The following is a 21,960-nucleotide window of genomic DNA, read 5'->3' on the forward strand; positions in this document are numbered from 1 at the left end:
CTATGTTTTCATTAAGCAACAACATCGCCATTATATTAATCTGCATGCTTTGACTACAAAGAGAAAGGGATTAGGATGGAGGTAAATCTTGAATTGGTTCACAGCACCTCCTCGTGTCAGCAGATTTCAACTTCCTTTTCCTTTCCATTTGAGCATGGATTTTTGTTGAACACTCTAGCTGTTAGAGGCAAGAGAATAAACAGTCACAGATCTTACCATTATCGTGAGTAAGGAGTCTCCTCGCTTCCACATCAAACTCCTCTTTGCTTATCTTTTGCTTGAACCAAAGCTTCAAGTTTGCCCAATATCTGAGAAAGAAAAAGGAGACAAAGAATTTGCTTTTTTCTCAGCTCGTGGTTAGGCTCTGGAGTGCACTGTCTGAGACTGTGGTGGAGGCAAATTTAGTTTAGCTTCCAAAAAGGAACTGAATAAGAACTTGAACAGAGAACACTGCTGGCAGGGAAACTACAACCAAAACAACAATTTCATACAGAATAGGAAATCAGTATTGTTTAAGGAGAATATTACTGTGCTAGAGATAGGATGTTCTGGAAAACAGAATCCATTTGGTTCAAGTCAAGAAACAGCAGAGTGCCAAGACACTATGGGTGTATTATACATATCATTTATTAATGGGCACCAGTTTAGCTCAATTGGCGAGACAGCTGGTTTGTGATGCAGAGCAAGGCCAGCAGCGCGGGTTCAATTCCTGTACCAGCTAAGATTATTCATGAAGGCACGGTCTTCTCGACCTTGCCTCTCTCCTAAGGCGTGGTGATCCTCAGGTTAAAATCGCCACCAGTCAGTTCTCCCCTTCAAAGGAAAAACCAATCTGTGGTCATTTGGGACTATGGCGACTTTACCTTTATTGATTTGGAAGAGGTAGAGGACTACATTTGCAGGGTAATTACAGAGAATTACAACTATTTGCTCTTTTGAATTGAGGAAATGAGCAGTAAAATAAGCAAATTAAAGAGGAACGACAGACCTCTGGTGGGATACTGCAACAAAAATCAACATGTCCAAGGACATGTAACTGACCAAACTAAAATATCATTACCGGAGCTGATGATGAACCTCAGCCCCTGCAGCACCCGCAAGTGCGGAAAGTCTGAACAGCTATCATCTTAATAAACCCAATAAATTAAACAAAAATTACAGGGGTGACAGCCCCTGGTGGAGCACAGTAACTAAAACACCAAAAGCAAACTTAACTAAAAACAAATGACATTCCTGGAAGCGATGGTGCACCCAGCCCCATGACACCCCCAGTCGGGAAGGCCTGAAGAAATTATATGTGTGGGATTTAAATTATTCTACCAAAGGTTGGGATACTAAAAATTGTGATCAACTGTAATGGACAGTAGCAGTTCAGGAGTTTTTTTTCATCAGTATGATTCAGGCACAATGAGAAATGGAGTTATTGCTGGTTCTGGTGAAGAAGATGAGTCAAGTTAAGCGTTACTCGGGGGAAACAATAATGATTATATCTTCAGTTTTAGGCTCATTGTTTTTTTAAAATAAATTTTAAGTACCCAATTCATTTTTCCAATTAAGGGGCAATTTAGAGCGGCGAATCCACCTACCCTGCACATCTTTGGGTTGTGGGATGAAACCCACGCAAACACAGGGAGAATGTGCAAACTCATCATGGGCAGTGACCCAGAGCCAGGATCGAATCTGGAACCTTGGCGCCGTGAGGAAGCAGTGCTAATCACTGCACCACCGTGCTGCCCTGCTTTAGGCTCATTGCTGAATAGGAGAAGGAGCAATGTAGAGTAGAAATACTTAATTGCAGGAGGTCCGATTTCAGTGGGGATGAGAACAGTCTGTCCCAGGTGAACTAAGATCAAGGTTTGGCAAATAAAACTCTAACGGAGCAATGGGCTGCCTTTAAAGAGGTGATGGTTCGGGTACAGTCAATGTCTATTCCCAGGAGAGGAAAAGATAGGACAACCACAGCTAGAACTATATGGTTGAAAAGAGAGAGAGAGAGAGAATAATGAAGCACAGAATGGGATATACAACAGATCTATGGCAGGTTGCTAATACAAGCGAGAACCAGGCTGAATACAAGAAGTTCAGAGGGTAAGTGCATGGTAGCACAGTGGTTAGCACTGTTGCTTCATAGCGCCAGGGACCCGGGTTCGACTCCCTTGGGTCACTGTCTGTGTGGAGTCTGTACGTGCTCCCCGTGTCTGCGTGAGTTTCCTCCAGGTGCTCCAGTTTCCTCCCACAAGTCCTAAAAGACATGCTTGTTAGGTGAATTGGACATTCTGCATTCTCCCTGTGTACCCGGACAGGCGCCGTAGTGTGGCGACTAGGGGAGTTGCACAGTAACTTCATTGCAGTGTTAATGTAAGCCTACTTGTGACACTAGTAAAGATTATTAACAGAAATTAGAAAGGCAAAGAGAGAGTATGTGAAAAGACTGGCATCTCACACAAATGAGAATCCAGAAGGCATCTATGAGCATTTAAATAGTAAAAAGGTAGTAAGAGGAGGGGTGAGGCAGATTAGGGATCAAAACTATATGGAAGCAGAGGACGTAACTGAGGTACTAAGTTTGTCCTTTTCATCTGCCTTTACCAAGGAAGATTATGCTGCTAATGTTGTAGCAAAAACAGGACATGGCTGAGACACAGGATATAAGAAAGCTCTGGCTGTTAAAAGTAGGGAAAATCCCAAAATATTCCAGAAGTATATCAATGGAAGACGATAAATAGGGAAAGAGTAGGGCCCATTTGGGACCAATGAGTAAATCTGTGGGTGGAGCCAGAAGACATTGGTGGGGTGTTGAATGAATTCTTCACATCTGTCTTCACCCAAAAGAATGAAAAGATAGATATATAACTCAGGGAAAGAGACTGTGAAGTTCTTGAGCAAATTGCGTAGGGAGTGGCAAGATACTGGAGGAGTTGGCAGGCTTAAAAGTGGGCAATTCTCCAGGTCTGGATGAATTGTGCTCCAGGATGCTGTGGGAAGCGAGGGAGGAGACTGCAGGGGCTCGGACCCAATTTTTTTATTCCTCTCTGGCCACGGTGGAGGTGCCAGAGGACTGGAGAATAGCTAATGTGGGCCCACTCATTAAGAAAGGATGCTGAAATAAGCCAGGGAATTACAGACCAATGAGTCTCACGTCAGTGGTAGGGAAACTATTAGAGAATTCTGAAGGAAATATCTCCACTTGGAGAAGAAAGGTTTGATCAGGAATAGTCAGCATGGCTTTGTCAGAGGGAGATCACGCGTCACCAATTTGATTGAATTTTTGAGGTCAGTGCAGACTCGATGGGCTGAAGGGCCTTTTCCACACTGTATTATTACATAGAACAGTACAGCACAGTACAGGCCCTTCGGCCCACAATGTTGTGCCGACCATTTATCCTAATCTAAGATCAACCTAACCTACACCCCTTCAATTTACTGCTGTCCATGTGTCTGTCCAAGAGTCGCTTAAATGTCCCTAATGACTCTGACTGCCACCTCCGCTGGCAGTACATTCCACGCACCCACCACTCTCTGTGTTAAGAACTTACCCCTGACATCTCCCCTATACCTTCCTCCAATCACATTAAAATGATGTCCCCCTCGTGACAGCCATCTCCGCCCTGGGGAAAAGTCTCTGGCTATCCACTCTATCCATGCCTTTCATCACCTTGTACACCTCTATCATGTCACCTCTCTTCCTTCTTCACTCCAGTGAGAAAAGCCCTAGCTCCCTCAACCTTTCTTCATAAGACATGCCCTCCAGTCCAGATAGCATACTGGTAAATCTCTTCTGCACCCTCTCCAAAGCATCCACATCCTTCCTATAATGAGGTGACCAGACTGGACACAATATTCCAAGTGTGGTCTAACCAGGGTTTTATAAAGCTGCAGCAAAACCCCGCGGCTCTTAAACTCAATCCCCCTGTTAATGAAAGCCAACACATCATATGTCTTTGCAATAACCTTATCAACCTGGGTGGCAACTTTGAGAGATCTATGTACGTGGACCCCAAGATCCCTCTGTTCCTCCACACTTCCAAGAATCCTGCCTTTAACACTGCATTCAGCATTCAAATTCAACCTTCCAAAATGAATCACTTCACATTTACCTTGGTTGAACTCCATTTGCCACTTCTCAGCCCAGTTCTGCATCCTGTCAATGTCCTGCTGTCACTTGCAACAGCCCTCGATACAATCTACAACTCCACCATCGGCAAACTTACTAACCCACCCTTCCACTTCCTGATCCACGTCATTTATAGAAACCACAAAGAGCAGAGGTTCCAGAACAGATCCCTGAGGGACACTACGGGTCACCGAACTCCAGGCAGAATATTTTCGATCTACTACCACTCGCTGTCTTCTTTCGGCCCCCCAATTCTGTATCCAGACAGCCACATTTCCCAGTATCCCATGTCCCTTGACTTTCTGAATGAGCCTACCATGGGGACCCTTATCAAATGCCTTACTGAAATCCATATGTACCACATCCACTGCCCGACCTTTGACAATGTGTCTCGTCACAACCTCAAAGAGCACTAGAGTTGCTGGCGCCCCGGGCAAGCTGAACTTCGGCGCCCTTGGGGGGCGGGGCCGGGGGGGGGGGGCGGACCCGAGGGGGGGGGAGGGGGGGGGGGAGACCCGCCCTGGGGGAGGGCGGCCACCGCACATGCGCGGGTTGGCACCGGCCCAACTGCGCATGCGCGGGACCCGAGTCTCTGGCGCCCCCTAGCACATGGCGCCCCGGGCGACTGCCCGAGTTGCCGGTGCCTTGAGCCGGCCCTGTCAAAGAGTTCAATGAAGGTTGTGAGGCATGACCTGCCCCTCACAAAGCCATGTTGATGGCTTTAATCAAACTATGTTTTTCTAAATAATCATAAATCCTATCTCTCAGAATCCTTTCCAATATTTTGCTCACCACAGACATAAGACTGACTGGTCTGTAATTCCCAGGGATTTCCCTATTCCCTTTCTTGAACAGGGGAACAACATTCACCTCTCTCCAATCATCCAGTACTACTCCAGTGGAGAGTGAGGATGCAAAGATTTTCAACGGCGCAGCAATCTCCTCCCTCGCTTCCCGTAGTAACCTTCGGTATATCCCGTCAGGCCCAGTGGACTGATGCTTTTCAAAATTACCAGCACATCCTCCTTCTTAATATCAACCCGTTTGCGTCTATTAACCTGGTTCACGCTGTTCTCAAGAGCAACAAGGTCCCTCTCTCTAGTGAATACTGAAGCAAAATATTCATTTAGGGCATCCCCTACCTGCTCAGACTCCAGTGACAAGTTGCTTCCACTATCCCTGATCAGCCCTACTCTAACTCTGATCATCCTCTTATTTCTCACACAAGTGTAGAACGCCTCGGGGTTTTCCCTAATGCGTCCCGCCAGTGCTTTTTCATGCCCCCTTCTAGCTCTCCTAAGTCCATTTTTCAGTTCTTTCGTGGCTACCTTGTAACCCTCTAGAGCCGTGCCAGATCCTTGCTTCTTCAACCTTACGCAAGTTTCCTTCTTCCTCCTGACTAGAAGCTCCACTTTTCTTGTCATCCAAGGCTCCTTCACCTTACCATTCCTTCCTTGTTTCAGTGGGACAAAACTATCCAGCCATCGAAGCAAGTGCTCCTTAAACAACCCCGACATTACTGTTGTGCATTTCCCTGAGAACTATTCCCAATTTATGCTCCTCAGCTCCTGTCTAATAGCAGTATAATTTCCCCATCCCAATTAAATACCTTCCCATACTGCCTGTTCCTATCCATCTCCATGACTATGGTAAAGATCAAGGACCTGTGTGGTCACTGTCACCGAAATGCTCTCCCACCGAGACATCTGACACCTGGCCTAGTTCGTTGCCAAGCACCAAATCCAATATGGCCTTCCCCCTTTGGCTTTTCTACATATTGAGTCAGGAATCCTTCCTGTACACACCTGACAAAATCTGCTCAATCCAACCATTTGCACTAAGGAGGTTCCAGTCAATATTAGGGAAGTTGAATTCACCGATGACAACAACTCTGTTACTTCTGCACCTTTCCAAGATCTGTTCCTCCATCTTTCTGCTGCTACTTGGGGGGGGGGGGGGGGGGGGGGGGGGGGGGGTCTATAGAAAACTCCCAATAAGGTGACTGCTTCTTTCTTGTTTCTGACTTCCACCCATACTGCCTCAGTAGACAAACCCTCCTCAACTACCTCCTTTTTTGCTGCTATGATGCACTCCCTAATTAATAGTGCCACTCCCCTTCTTCTTTTACCTCCTTCCCTATCCTTCTTAAAACATCTAAATCCCGGAACATCTAACCATTCCTGCCCCTGTGAAATCCATGTCTCTGTAATGTCCACATCATAGTTCCATGTACAGATCCATGCTCTAAGTTCATCTCCCTTATTCCTGACACTCCTTACATTGAAACAGACACACTTTAACCTATTCCATTAAGTGCAATTTTGCCCTATCAATTGTCTATCCTTCCTCACAGACTCGCTGCTTATTATTTCTGCCTGTTCAACAGCTACCCTATCCTCTGATCCATAGCTCTGTTTCCCATCCCTCTGCCAAATTAGTTTAAACCTCCCAAAGAGCTCTAGCAAACCTCCTGCACAGGATACTGGTGCCCCTCCAGTTTAGGTGCAACACATCCTTCATGTACAGGTCCCACCTTCCCCAGAAGGTGTCCCAATGATCTACATATCAGAAGCCTTCCCACCTGCACCAGCCCTGTAGCCACATATTCAGCTGCACTCGCTCTCTGTTCCTTGCCTCACTTGCACGTGGCACCGGCAGCAATCCTGAGATTACTACTCTGCTCGTCCTGCACTTTAGCTTCCAACCTAACTCCCTAAAATCACTTTATAGGTCCTCATCCCTTTTCTTCGCTGTGTCGTTGGTGCCTATTTGCACCACGACTTCTGGTTGCTCCTCCTCCACCTTAAGAATCCTATAGGCTCGGTCGGAGGCGTCTCTGACCTTGCACCCGGGAGACAACATACCTTCCGGGAGTCTCATTCGCGACCACAGAATCTCCTATCCATTCCCCTAACCATAGAGTCTCCTATCACTATCGCTTTTTTATTCTCCCGCCTTCCCTTCTGAGCCACAGATCCAGGCTCAGTGCCAGAGACCTGGCTGATATGGCCTTCCCCTTGTAGGGTGTGTGTGTCCCCCCCCCCCCCTCCCCATTAGGCCCTTAAAAAATATATATATACTGCTGCTACTCTCTCAAGTGAACCCTCTAAAGTTGAATGATACAAATATAGCGTGCTGCCCCCTAAAAAAAAAGAAAAAAACAACTGTTACGTTACAGAATGTGGCTGAGATTCTGCCCTGTGAACCAGGTGGAAGTTCGCCCTCCGACTCTGCTCCAGGTCAGCTGCACTTTTTGTAAACTCCCAACTCCCCTCACGTTCTTTGAGGAAATGAAAGGAGCACCTTGCTCCCTCCTCACCCAACTCCCTCAGTCACTGAACTCCCAATTTGGCACTCTAATGCAGCCCAGTCCGCACTCCAGTGCAAAGTCAGCACTGTAAGATTGTCCACCTTCATACAGTTTCACTCTAGCCTCTGAAAACTGGCTTAATTCAATTAACTAATTAACAAGCTGCAAGTAAAGCCTCAGTAAACTCTGTTTAAAGCTGCTCTACAGCTGGTTTAAAACTCACCTTCTTCTCACCCAAACAGCAACTTTTAAGTTAATTTACTAAATAAAAGACTTTAGATAAAAATCAACCCTCAATATCCCTCAGTCACCAACCTCTCAATTTAGCACTCTAATGCAACCCAGTCAGCGCTCCAGTGCAAACAAAAAAATTCTCGTGATGTAAGTCAGAGGAATTAGAAAGGCTGCTTGTCCTTAAAATTGTGAAATCACCAGGCCTGGATGGGATGCATCCAAAGATGCTGAGCAAAGTAAGGTCAGAAATATTTTTTTAAGGCAGCAATGGATACAATGTACTGACTTAAAGACTAGCGGAGATAGATTCAATCATGGCATTCAAATGGGAAATGGACAAGCACCTGAAGATGTTCAGAAAACAAAGGTAATTCTAAAGGATTTATACTTGTATTGGTAAACATTAGAAATAAGGTATGTTGTGTTAGGTGAGTTTAATTTAATCTTTCTGTGCCTGGAAGGGTAACCGCTTATATTTAGATTCATGCTGGACAAAGGTGTTTGCCTGCGTGGTAGTTGGTTTCAATTCCAACTGTGATTCTATTGTGCTTAAGAGAGGGCTATGGCGAGACTTCCGGTTGCGGCTATGCGGAGCTAAGCCGCACGTTCGGCAGCTCCCGCTATTTAGGGACTTTTGGGCCGTTTCGAGGGCCCCAAACGGCGCTGTTTCTACGCATCCTGGTGGGGGAAGGTGCCTGGAAGAACTTGCCCCACATTATCTGGTGAAAAAGGCTGCAGAAACGCCCCAAAAAAAACGGGTGAAGAAAAACAAAATGGCGGCCGGCGCAACACCCGAGGACTGGTGGAAGTGGGCGCAGGAGCAACAGGCCTCGCTCCTACGTTGTTTTGCTGAGCTGAAGGCTGAGCTGCTGGACTCCATGAATGCAACTACGACCAAGCTGCTTGGGACCCAGGCGGCACAGGAGGAGTCTATTCGGGAGTTGCAGCGGCAGGCCGTTGAAAGAGAGGAGGAGGCCGTGGTCCTCGTTGGGAAAGTGGAGTTGCACGAGGCACTTCATAAAAAGTGGCAGGACCGCTTGGAGGAGCTGGACGTTCGCACGAGGCGAAAGAATCTGAGGATCCTGGGCCTGGCGGAGGGGCTGGAGGGGTCGGATCTCCCGGCGTATGTGACCACGTTGTTGAGCTCGTTGATGGGAGCAGAGTCCTTCCATTTGCCCCTGGAGCTCGAGGGAGCGCACAGAGTGATGGCCAGGAGGCCCAAGGCAGATGAGCCCCCGAGGGCGGTGCTGGTGCGGTTCCACCGATTCAGTGACCGGGAGTGTGTGCTGCGCTGGGCCAAGAAAGAGAGGAGCAGTAAATGGGAGAATTCGGTAGAATCTACCAGGACTGGAGTGCGGAAGTGGCTAAGCGGCGGGCCGGGTTAAACCGGACGAAGGCGGTGCTTCATGCTAAGCAGGTCAGGTTTGGAATGCTGCAGCCTGCGCGCCTGTGGGTGACATACAAGGACCGGCACCATTACTTCGAGTTCCCGGAGGAGGCGTGGGCCTTTGTACAGGCGGAGAAGCTGGACTTGAACTAGGGCCTGGGAACATACTTTGGCCGGCGCTGTTTCCGCTGTGGCTGTTTTGTTCCAACTGTTTCAACTTTTTCAACTTCGACATGTGTGTTATGTATGCTGGTTTTCTTTTTGCTCTGTTTACGGGTGGGTTTGTCTGTTGGGTATGGTTGTGGGGTAGGTGGGGAGTGTTGGGGGTTTGTGTTCTATATGTTCTCTTCTGTACGGGGCTGGGGATTGAGGGGAAACTGGATTTTGGGGAACTGCGTCAGAAGGGTGGGGTGTGGCAGTGTGAAAGCGCGGGCTTTCCTCTGGTCTCCTGCGCTGCGGGGCAGGGGGGTGGAGCTTGCGAAGGGGGCGGGGCCTCTACGGGTCTTTTTTCCCGCGCTGCAGTAATGCCAAGGAGGTGTGGCAAGAGGGGGATGACCCCAAGCCGGGAGGGGATAGGTTTTGGCGGGAGCTGCCGGGGTCAGCAGAAGTCAGCTGACTCACGGAAGTACCGTGGAGGGTGCGTCGCGGCTAGGAGGGGTCCTAGCCGGGGGGGGGGGGGGGGGGGGGGGGGGGGGGGGGGGGATACCGGGTTGCTGCTGGAATGACTAGGAAGGAGCCGATGAGGGCCGGGGGGGAAGAGGAGAGGCGCTATCGCCATGGGGAACGGGTCGAGCGGGGTGTGCTGGCCTGGGGCGAACATCTGCCAAGCTATGGCTAGTCGTCAGGGGAGGGGGGCGGGTTGCCCTCTGATCCGGCTGATTACCTGGAACGTGAGGGGGCTGAACGGGCCGGTTAAGAGAACCAGGGTGGTCTCCCACCTAAGGGGGTTGAAGGCGGACGTGGCTATGCTCCAGGAGACCCACCTGAAGGTGGCGGACCAGGTCCGTCTGAGGAAGGGGTGGGTGGGGCAGGTTTATCATTCAGGATTGGACGCAAAGAACCGGGGGGTGGCGATTCTAGTGGGGAAGAGGGTGGCGTTTGAGGCGGCTGAGGTGGTGTCGGACAAGGAGGGCAGATATATTATGGTGAGGGGTAGGCTGCAGGGAGAGAAGGTGGTGCTGGTGAACGTATATGCCCCGAATTGGGATGATGCTGGCTTCATGAGGCGCTTGTTGGGCCGCATCCCGGACCTGGAGGCAGGGGGCCTGATCATGGGGGGAGATTTTAACACAGTGCTGGATCCCACACTGGACCGGTCCAGTTCAAGGACGGGTAGGAGACCGGCGGCGGCCAAAGTGCTGAGGGGATACATGGACCAGATGGGAGGGGTGGATCCCTGGAGGTTTGGGAGACCGAGAGCGTGGGAGTATTCCTTTTTCTCTCACGTCCATAGGGTTTATTCCCGGATAGACTTTTTTGTCCTGAGCAGGGGGTTGATCCCGAGGGTGCAGGATGCCGAGTATTCGGCCATAGCGATTTCGGACCATGCCCCGCACTGGATTGATCTGGAGATGGGGGAGGCACGGGACCAGCGCCCACTCTGGCGCCTGGATGTGGGGATGCTGGCGGAGGAGGAGGTGTGTAAGAGGGTTCGGAGAAGCATTGAGGGGTAACTGGATACCAATGATACGGGGGAGGTCCAGGTGGGGATGGTCTGGGAGGCTCTGAAAGCAGTGATCCGGGGGGAGCTGATCTCCATCCGGGCCCACAGGGAAAGGAGGGAGAGGAAGGAGAGGGAGAGACTGGTGGGAGAGCTTCTGGAGGTGGACAGGAGATATGCGGAGGCACCGGAGGAAGGGTTGCTGGGAGAACGGCGCAGGTTGCAGGCCAATTTTGACTTGTTGACCACCAGAAAGGCGGAGACACAGTGGAGGAGGGCGCAGGGCGCGGTATATGAGTATGGAGAGAAGGCGAGCAGGATGTTGGCGCATCAGCTCCGTTGGCGAGATGCGGCTAGGGAAATTGGGGGAGTGAAGGATGGGGGTGGAAATGTAGTGCAGAAGGGGACAAAAGTAAACGGGGTCTTTAGGGACTTTTACGAGGGATTGTACCGGTCGGAACCTCCAAGGGGGAGAGAGGGGATGGAGAGCTTCATGAACAGGCTATGTTTCCCAAGGGTTCAAGAGAGGCTGGTTGAGGGGCTGGGGGCGCCGATAGAGTTGGAGGAGCTAGTCAGGGGGATCGGGAAAATGCAGTCAGGTAAGGCCCCGGGGCCGGACGGGTTCCCGGCAGAATTTTACAAAAAATATGCGGACCTGGTGGGTCCCCTGCTGGTGCGAACTTTCAATGAGGCGTGGGAGGGGGGGGCTTCGCCCCCGACGATGTCGCGGGCACTGATCTCTTTGATCCTAAAACGGGATAAGGACCCTTTGCAGTGCGGATCATATAGGCCTATCTCACTCCTTAACGTAGACGCTAAGTTGCTGGCAAAGATCCTGGCTACCAGGATAGAGGATTGTGTGCCAGAGGTAATTCATGAAGATCAGACAGGGTTTGTCAAGGGGCGGCAGCTCAACACGAATGTGCGGAGACTGCTCAATGTTATCATGATGCCGGCAGTGGAGGGGGAGGCGGAGATAGTGGTGGCGCTGGATGCAGAGAAGGCGTTTGATAGAGTTGAGTGGGGGTACCTATGGGAGGTGCTGGAGAGGTTTGGATTTGGGGAGGGATTCATCAAATGGGTGAGGCTGCTTTACGCGGCGCCGATGGCGAGTGTAGTCACAAATGGAAGGAGATCGGAGTATTTTAGGCTTTATCGTGGGACCAGGCAGGGGTGTCCCCCCTGCTCTTTGCACTGGCGATTGAACCGCTGGCCATGGCGTTGAGGGAGTCAGGGAAGTGGAGGGGTCTGGTGCGGGGGAGGGGGGGGGCACCGGGTATCGCTGTACGCGGACGACCTGCTGTTATATGTGGCGGACCCAGAGGGGGGAATGCCGGGGGTGATGGAACTGTTAGCGGAATTTGGGGGCTTCTCAGGCTATAAGCTGAACTTAGGAAAGAGCGAGGTATTTGTAGTGCACCCGGGAGATCAGGGGGAGGGAATTGGGAGGCTCCCCTTCAGGAGGGCAGTGAAGAGTTTCAGGTACCTGGGGGTGCAGGTGGCCAGGAGTTGGGGGGCTCTTCATAAGCTTAACTTCACCAGACTAGTGGAACAGATGGAGGAGGAATTTAAAAGGTGGGACATGGTGCCGCTATCGCTGGCGGGCAGAGTGCAATCCGTCAAAATGACGGTTCTCCCGAGGTTCTTGTTCCTCTTCCAGTGCTTGCCCATCTTTATCCCTAGGGCCTTTTTTAAAAGGGTGACCAGCAGCATCATGGGATTTGTTTGGGCGCATGGCACCCCGAGGGTGAAGAGGGTCTTCTTGGAGCGGAGTAGGGAAGGGGGGGGGCTGGCGTTGCCCAACCTCTCGGGGTACTACTGGGCGGCCAACGTGTCGATGGTGCGTAAGTGGGTGATGGAGGGGGAGGGGGCAGCACGGAAACGGATGGAGAGAGCGTCCTGTGGGGATACAAGCCTGGGGGCCCTGGTAACGGCGCCGTGGCCACTCCCTCCCACGAGGTATACCACGAGTCCGGTGGTGGCGGCTACCCTCAAGATTTGGGGGCAGTGGAGGCGACATAGGGGAGAAGTGGGGGGCTCGATGGAAGCTCCGTTAAGGGGGAACCATAGGTTTGTCCCGGGGAACATGGATGGGGGATTTCGGGGATGGTATAGAGCGGGCATTAGACAGCTGAAGGACCTGTTTATCAACGGAAGGTATGCGAGCCTGGGGGAGTTGGAGGAGAAATTTGGGCTCCCGCCGGGAAACATGTTTAGATATCTGCAGGTAAAGGCATTTGCTAGACGGCAGGTGGAGGGATTCCCTGCGCTCCCCGCGAAGGGGGTGAGTGACAGGGTGCTCTCGGGGGTCTGGGTCGGGGAGGGGAAGATATCCGATATCTACAAGCTTATGCAGGAGGTGGAAGAGACGTCAGTAGAGGAGCTGAAAACGAAGTGGGAGGGGGAACTGGGGGAACAGATCGAAGACGGGACATGGGCTGATGCCCTGGAGAGGGTAAATTCTTCCTCCTCGTGTGCGCAGCTTAGCCTCATCCAATTCAAGGTGCTGCATAGGGCCCACATGACTGGGACGAGGATGAGTAGGTTCTTTGGGGGTGAAGATAGGTGTGCCAGGTGCTCGGGGAGTCCAGCGAACCATGCCCATATGTTCTGGGCATGCCCGGCATTGGAGGAGTTCTGGAAGGGGGTGGCGAGGACGATGTCAAGGGTGGTGGGATCCAGGGTCAAGCCAGGATGGGGACTCGCGATCTTTGGGGTTGGGGTAGAGCCGGGAGTGCAGGAGGCGAAAGAGGCCGGTGTGCTGGCCTTTGCGTCCCTAGTAGCCCGGCGAAGGGTTTTGCTACAGTGGAAGGACGCGAGGCCCCCAAGCGTGGAGACCTGGATCAATGACATGGCGGGCTTCATTAAGCTTGAGAAGGTTAAATTCGCCCTGAGAGGATCGGTGCAAGGGTTCTTTAAACGGTGGCAACCTTTCCTCGACTTTCTGGCTCAACGATAGGGTACTGGGACAGTAGCAGCAGCAACCCGGGGGGGTGGGGGGGACACGTTGATTATGTTGGCTTATTTTATTTAAATTTGATTTATCTAATTTTAATTTATGGTTAAGTTCTCTTGTTTGGGGGGGGGGGGGGGGAATGTGATACATGTGATGTTACAGTATGGGGGGGAATTGTGGGTGTTATGGGGCTGTTAGTTGCATATTACTGCTTTTTACTATACTTGTTGTTATATTTTCTGTAAAAAATTCCAATAAAAATTATTTTTTTTTAAAAAAAAGAGAGGGCTATGGCATGCAGAGTAAATAACCAGGCAATTGGGGCCTTGCAAGGTAGAGAAGCTTTAGTTTAGCTAATTTGATTGCAGTTGGAGATAGGAGCTTTCACAGCTCTGCCAGAAATGTTCTCCCCGTGTTCTCGTGAGTTTCCTCCGGGTGCTCCGGTTTCTTCCCACAAGTCCCGAAAGACGTGCTGCTAGGTCATTTGGACATTCTGAATTCTCCCTCCGTGTACCCGAACAGGCGCTGGAAAGTGGCGATTAGCGGCTTTTCAAAGTAACTTCATTACAGTGTTAATTTATGCCTACTTGTGGCAATAAATATTATTATTATTAAACAGTTTGTTTTACAAGGCTAAAGAGGGAACATCACTCTCAGCCTTACTAGAAGTAAAGCCATACATAAAATCCCTACAACGCAGGAGGTCCTTTGGTTCATCGAGTCTGCACCAACCCTCTGAAAGAGTACCCTTCCTAGGCCCACTCCCCTATCCCTGTAACCCCACCTAACCTGCAGATGTTTGGACACTAAGAGCAATTTATCATGACCAATCCATCTAACCTACGGAGTAACGGTTAAGAAAACAGTTGACAGAAACCTAAAGTCCAGCTGGTTAAGGAAATTTGAGAAATTAAGGAAATTTTCCAAGTCTGGAGTTAATGGAATAGGGGTAACTGGGAACCAGAACAAATAACTGTTCGGTAAGGTCACTAAGAGTTGAAAAGACATTGGATCATGAGAGGCCAGAAAGATATCTAAAGTAGTGCTAAGGTTTGTGAGAAAATACTGCAGTTTGGGGAATATTATGTGAAATAATTGTAGAAATTGGTGGCTGGACCTCAAAGTTTGTACAAAAGTCTTTAAGCCAAAGGAAACCTGAAGGGGGAAGGTGTAAAACCTGAAAGCGAAACCTTGATGGAAGCAGCAGAGGTGTGACCTTTAAAATCAGAATTTGAAATCACGCGGGGGGAAGCCGGAGTTCAGTGAGACAAAGTGGCTCAGGGTATAAGAATCATCTGGGGGGATTTTGGGGAGAAATCCACATTCACTTGGGTTCAGAGAGGAGTGTCTTACCACAGTCACCTTACGTGTTAATGAGACCGTTGTAGCTTACAATGTACTTTTCAATCCGTGTTGATCTTAAAATCTGTGTGTATTTCTTAAGATAATGGGGAATAAAAGAGTATTGTATTATAATCCAATTTTTTCATGTTTAATAAAAATAATTTCTTATATTAATAATAATCTTTATTAATGTCACAAGTAGGCTTACATCAACACTGCAATGAAGTTACTGTGAAAATTCCCTAATCACCTGTTCGGTGTACTGAGGGAGAATTCAGAATGTCCAATTCAGCGGCCCCGTGACTCATTTCCTCCACATTTTATAAATAAAAGTTGCGGTCTTCTGAGCAAGGGTTCCATTCTGGGATCTTCCCGTCCAGTTATGATATCAACTAGGATCGTTACAAGGGAAAATAAATGTGGAACTACAGAGGGTGAAACTAGCCAGGACTCTTACACTGAGCCGCCAGTATGGACCCGAAGGTCAAGTGGCCTCAGTCTGTGTTGCAGCATTTCTAGAATTCTAATGTTGAAAAATGTTGCAAGGTGAATCTTAGAGGCTCAATCAAAAACAATGGATACCAAGCCAAAGAAGAAGAATCTGGGAAGGATGACTGAACGATTTGCAAGGGGAGATGGACTTTTAAGGATCTTAAACAAAGCAAAGCATAGGGTTTAGGGAGGACATGCAGGTTGCCGACCTTACGTAGCGGTCAGTTGTGGAGCAAAGTGAAGGGGGTGAGCGTACAAAACATGGTCAGGGTCAGAGAAACAGAAATTTGAGTGGTGTCGTGGGCTTGTAAGGCTAAAGAATGTTACAGTGATAGGGAATAGTGAGGTAATGTAGGTCCTTGAAGAGATTCAATGTAAAAATTAGAAGTTTAAATTCAAAAGATCAGCAGGGAGACAGAGATGAGTGGAGCTTCGTGCAAGATAGAAACTAGTCAATGAAATTCGGATGAGCAGAGGTTTATGGAAATTATCGGATGGGGCAGGATTGGAATAGTGGAGCACAGGGGTGACAAAGGCATAGATGAGGGTTTCAATGGTGGTTGGGCTACAGAGAGGAAGTCAGAAGCTCAATTGGGAGTCAGATGGAAGGCTGATACAGTGGGCCAGGGAGAACGATGGGAGCCACTGACAAGGATACAAGTTTTGTGGCGAGGTTAGCAGATAGTGGATTCAGTATTCACTAAGTTTGGCTGGAGAAATTTGTAGTCCATCAAGACTGAAAATTAGACAACCAGTCTGACAAATGAAGGAAGCTGGAGAGGTGATGGATTGTTGGAGCTAGGTATCACCATCATACATGTGGAAGGTAACCTTATGTTTGCAGAGTATGTCATTAAGGAACAATGTATGGATAAGGAAAAGGAGATGGCGAAGGATAAACCCTTGGGGTAATCGGAGGAAATGGGCAGGAAGAGAGGAATTGTTGGATCCATCCCGGATCAGAAGGAAGCATGACTGTACCACTTAATTAGACAATGAAGCAAAGGCATTGGAGGAAGATAGAGTGGCTAGTTATGGCAAAGGCTTCATTGGAATCAAGGAGGATGTGAAAGGATAATGCACCACCAGAGATTGCCATCTGTGACTTTGGTTAAATCGTGAACTCACAGGTCACCAAAGGCAAACAATCATATTTTGACAAAATCTTGGGAGTCAAACAATTTTATCTCTCTAGCTGAAGGTAGATGATACTTTTTGACTACAGTCAACTTTTTGACTACAGTCAACTTTTTGACTACAGTCAACTTTTTGACTACAGTCAACTTTTTGACTACAGTCAACTTCTCTTCACTTAAAGTTGCTCGATTAGCACAACATTTCCACAGCTTAGTTCAAATTATTGTATAAGTCATGTTTGTTGGCACACATAAAAATCTTCAATACAATCAAGAATAAACTATTACAATTTGGAACTTAATGGGTTAGAATACGCGCTCTCATCTTTGGGATCTCAGTCTGGAATCAGCACAGAAAGATTGGTAAAGTTTTGACGCCAGGAGGCTAAATGGGTCACCACTGAAGTGAAATCTATCCATGATATGTTGTTGTGCAAGGATAGAGTATTTTCCTTAGATTTTTATGCATTCTAAATAACTGTATTCCTGTATAATTTGTGGAGTATAAATGATAAATTAGCAATGAACACCAGAAAAGTAACAAGAAAGAGAAATGCAATAGAAAACCATTGACTTTGACTGCAGAGTCACACAGTGGTGAAATAAAGCTGATGAATTAACGACAAGCAACATGTGGAGCAGGGGTTTGAATTTCCTTTCCCAGTGCACTGGTTAACACACCCACATTAAATTCATGCATAATGCAGACATGGTAAGGGTGTTAGGGGCGAAGAGTCCAAATGAGTTGGAATTTGTACAAGATAGAAGAAGATGGTCAGTGTGAAGGGTGTTACATAGTTCGGACCAGGAGATGACTGCGTTTGGAGAGGGTGAGCCTGGAACAGTAATGATCAATAAAATAATTCATGGAAAGTCTTTACACAAACAGGAGACATGGAGCAGCATGGTAGCACAGTGGTTAGCACTGCTGCCTCACGGCGCTGAGGACCCGAGTTCAATCCCGGCCCCGGGTCACTGTCCATGTGGAGTTTGCACATTCTTGACGTGTCTGCATGGGTCTCACCCCCACAACCTAAAAAGATGTGCAAGGTAGGTAGGTTGGCCATGCTAAATTGCTCATTAACTGGAAATAAAGAATCGGATGGTCTAAATTTATAAAATAAAAATATTTTTTAAAAACATGTGATGACGTAAAGAAATATCATTTTTCCAATATCACTTATGGTATACTGTGAAATAGGGAGTATGTGGATATGTGTGACTAATTTAATTAAATTGAAAACAGTTAGACTGTAAAACTTATCATTGAAAGGGATTATGTGTAAAAGTAAGCATTTGAAGTGGAGATCCACAAAGATAAGATAGAGCACCGAGCAACATAAAAAATTTAAATTAAATAAATAAATCATCTTTATTGTCACAAGTAGGCTTACATTAACGCTGCAATGAAGTTACTGTGAAAAGCCCCTAGCCGCCACATTCCGTTGCCTATTCGGGTACACGGGGAGAATTCAGAATTCTCAGCTGTTACGGGAATGGAACGCATGCTGCTGGCCTTGTTCGCTGTTATTAGTCCACTGTGTCTGCGTGGGTTTCCTCAGTATGCTCCGGTTTCCTCCCACAGGTCCTGAAAAGACTGTTTTCTCCCTCTGTGCACCCGAACAGGCGTCAGAATGTGGTGACTAGGGGCTTTTCACAGTAACTTCATTGCAATGTAAACCTACTTGTGACAATAAAGATTATTATTAAGAAAGTTAGGAAAAATGGGGTTTAAAACATACTTAAGGAAGGATTGTAGGCTTTATGGGTAGAGAGTGGGCATGTAATGAGCTGTGTTTCGAGAGAACTGTGAAAGAAACAAAGTGAGCTTTGGCCATTCTCAGGAAAGTGCTTGTCTGCTCCTGAAAGCGAAGTAAGAGAGGGTGAAGTCTTATGAAATACCTCTCCTTTGGCAACATTGGATGTGTTGTCGTAGCATTCCTGGATCTTTTTATGAATTAAGAATCTAAATGGACTGTTGCCTGTAATAGTGTGTTTTGGCTGTGCAGGGAACTCGGCAGAAATCTTTTGTGAAATACTTTTAACTGTGTAATTGTAATCTGGTTTTAATTTTGTTCATAAATGTATTAATTGAACATTTAAAATCTACAAGTGGTATTGGAATTCTTGCTTCTGGCTTCAGTGAACATCCCTTCTCATAATAAAATACAAATTGCAAATAGTATTCAAAGATGGAACTTCGACAATCCTGTGTGGTAGAGAATTCCAAAGATTCACAACTCTTAGAGTAAAGTAACTTTTCGACATCTCAGTCCTAAATGATTGGCCCCCATATCCTGAGACTGTGGCCATGTTTTAGTCTCCCCCTGCAGTGGAAAGTCTCTTAACATCTACTCTATCAAGCTGCTTCATAATTTTGGATGTTTCAATGAGATCGCCCCCCATTCTTACTCCAGAGAATATTAGCCCAATTTCCTTAGCCTCCCATCATAGGACAACCCCACTCATCCGAGGGGGCAATTTAGTGAAACTTTGCTATACCATCAATGCAAGTATATCCTTCCCTTAATAAGGAGACCAAAAAAACATACAGTGCTCCAAATGTGGTCTCACCAAAACTCAGTACAAATGTAAAAAGACTTCTTTATTCCTGGACTCCAATTGCTATAAAGGCCAGCTTTCTATTTGCCTTCATAATTGCTTGCTGTACTTGCATGCTAACTTTCAGTGATCCTTGTATGAACACACCCAAACATCAACATTACAAGTTTTGCAACTTTAAAATAAATATTCTGCTTCTCCATTCTTGTAACCAAAGTGAATGACTTCACATTATATCCCATCTGCCATCTTATTGCCCATTGACTAAACCTGTCTTCATCTCTGCAGCCTCCCCACAGTTTACCTTTCCATCTAGTTTTGTACAATCAGCAAATGTAAATACATTACTCTCTTGTCTAATTCATGCATATAGATTGTAAATAACTACACCCCAACATCAGTTTTGCAGCATTCCACTAGTCAGTCTGCCACTTTGAAAAAATCCAGTTTAAAGGTCTCTCCCTGCTTCCTTTCTATGAACCTTTAACCATGCTAATATATTACCCCCAGCTCCATGGGCACTTATAAGACCATAAGACATAGGAGCGGAAGTAAGGCCATTCGGCCCATCGAGTCCACTCCACCATTCAATCATGGTTGATTTCAACTCCATTTACCCGCTCTCTCCCCATAGCCCTTAATTCCTCGAGAAATCAAGAATTTAATCAATTTCTGTCTTAAAGACACTACCCTTTTGTGCAGCATCTCATCGAATGCCATTTGGAAATCTGGCTCCTCTTTATCTACCCTATTAGGTATATCCTCAAAACACAAATACATTTATCAAACAAGATTTCCCTTTTGTAAAAAACCTTGTTGAATTGTTCTAATATTTATAGAATTTACAGTGCAGAAGGAGGCCATTCGGCCCATCGAGTCTGCACCGGCTCCTGGAAAGAGCACTTTTAGGATGTTGTATTCTAATGGACACGCTCTTCGATTTTCTTTCAATTTAAAGCTATTAACCAGGCTAAATGAGAGTTTGATGGAAAACTCTATGAGGTGTCAGTGCACTCTCATTTAGCATGACTAACATTTATTGGGGGAAAATAAAGACCCTTCCCCATCTTGAGTTTGCGATGTTGAAAACTAAAACTTTTTAAATTAATAGTCACCAAATAGACTCAAGCATTATCCAATGTGATCTATTGTTTCCTAATTATTTGAGTACTTTTTAAAAATAAAAACTGCCCCTATCGGTGCACATTAGACCCATTCATTACCTAAACCTCTGGTCTATATCAAAAAATAAATCAGCACTGATGCAAAAAAAGGATAGTGGAGGGTCAGATCTGTGCCTTTTGAACTCCAGAGAGAGCAGGGGCAGCTGCCTGCAGACAGAGGTGTCAGCTTCAAGACACACACCTTCCAGGCCTGGGCTCGCTCTGCTGCTGGATTTAAATTATAATTAAAAGGGCCCCCCACCACCCAGAGGATGGCCGCAGGGCCCAGGCAGTGATAGTAAAGCCGGCCAGCAGATAGCCATAAAAGGGTTAATGTTAATGGCGGCTTTGAGTGGCCCCAGGCTCCAGTAGCAGCAGCACCGCCCCCGCCTCAGCCCCACTCACTGCTTCACATTCTCGCCTAACGCCTCCGTCAGGGTCTTTTTCGCGGCCTCCAGCTCGTTGATGTGAGTCGCCATGTCCAGGAAGGAATTGACGGAACAGTTACTGCTTCTCCTCACCGCCTGAAGGCGTTTACACAAAGTCGCTGGAGGAGCCGCTCAATCCCGCCCCCTGCCGGTCTGGAGGACCCGCTCAATCCCGCCCCCTGCCGGTCTGGAGGACCCGTTCAATCTACTCCCGGCCCGGAGGACCTGTTCAATCCAGCCCCTTTTGCCGGTCTGGAAGACCCGCTTAATCCCGCCCTGTGTCGGCTTGGATGACCCGCTCAAACCTCACTCCCTGCCGGCCTGGAGGACTACCCCCGCAATCCACCCCCCTGCTGGATTGGAGGATCCGCTCAATCTCTCCCCTTGCCGCTTGAAGGAACTGTTCAATCCAGCCCCATGCCGGTCTGAAGGCCACGCTCTGACTCGCCCCCTGGTGGCCTGGAGGACCAGCTCAGGGATGGACCCTTGGAGCCAGGCACCACCAACTGGAGCAGAATAGGACATTGTAACCCTGTCACTAACCTCCCCACGAAGGCACCAGAGGGATGAGATTATTGACCATTCTGAAAGTATCCAGCCAGAGTAAAAATCCTGCGACTTTCATGCTTTTACGATGTCCCCAAAATCTTTCCCAACCAAAGCTCTTTTGAAGCAGTTATTCCCAGATCTAATATTAGGCAGCTGCAATCTGTACCAAACAAGCTCCCGCAAAGAATAATGGGATAGATGGGCAGACATCCCTTTGAGTGGTATTGGTTTCAGGATGAATGTTGGCCAGGATACTGGGGCAAACTTCATGTGCCCCTTTTGAACATTGGCGGGGGGCTGTTCACATTTCATCCAAAAGATCAAATGGGACCTATGTTTACTGCCGCATTTGAAAGACATTTGGCTCTTCAAGGCTGCTCTGCCATTCCAGAAGATCATGTTGATCTTTCACCTCAGCTCCGCAGAGTACATGCCCGATGTTTCTCCCAGGTTTACTGGCAGCATGAGTTGTAGAGCGAGAGAGGATGAATGTTGAATGGTCACAGTGTGCTGGCTGGAGGGTTGTGAAGCAAATGGAGTTGGACTTGTAGCTTGGAGGCTAAGAAGGAAGCTGGGAAGGGATGCAAGGGAGGGGGAAGAAAAGAACCTTGCGTAAAGGATCAGC

The 21,960-nt window shown here is 47.8% G+C and overlaps 1 protein-coding gene across 1 annotated transcript in view; it reads right to left on the reverse strand.

Moving 5' to 3' along the window:
* The window catches only part of tada1 (transcriptional adaptor 1), an 82,171-nt gene extending 61,213 nt beyond the window's left edge, over nt 1-20,958 (reverse strand). Inside the window, exons 1-2 of the mRNA XM_038794975.1 lie at nt 20,764-20,958; nt 217-308 (exon numbers count right to left, since the gene is read on the reverse strand). Of these exons, the coding sequence (XP_038650903.1) occupies nt 217-308; nt 20,764-20,837 (166 nt within the window). The 5' untranslated portion in view covers nt 20,838-20,958. The remainder of the gene's footprint in view (nt 1-216; nt 309-20,763) is intronic.
* Nucleotides 20,959-21,960: the final 1,002 nt, after the last annotated feature.

This window comes from Scyliorhinus canicula, chromosome 4 (assembly GCF_902713615.1).
Source record: "Scyliorhinus canicula chromosome 4, sScyCan1.1, whole genome shotgun sequence".
Classification (NCBI taxonomy): Eukaryota; Metazoa; Chordata; class Chondrichthyes; order Carcharhiniformes; family Scyliorhinidae; genus Scyliorhinus; species Scyliorhinus canicula.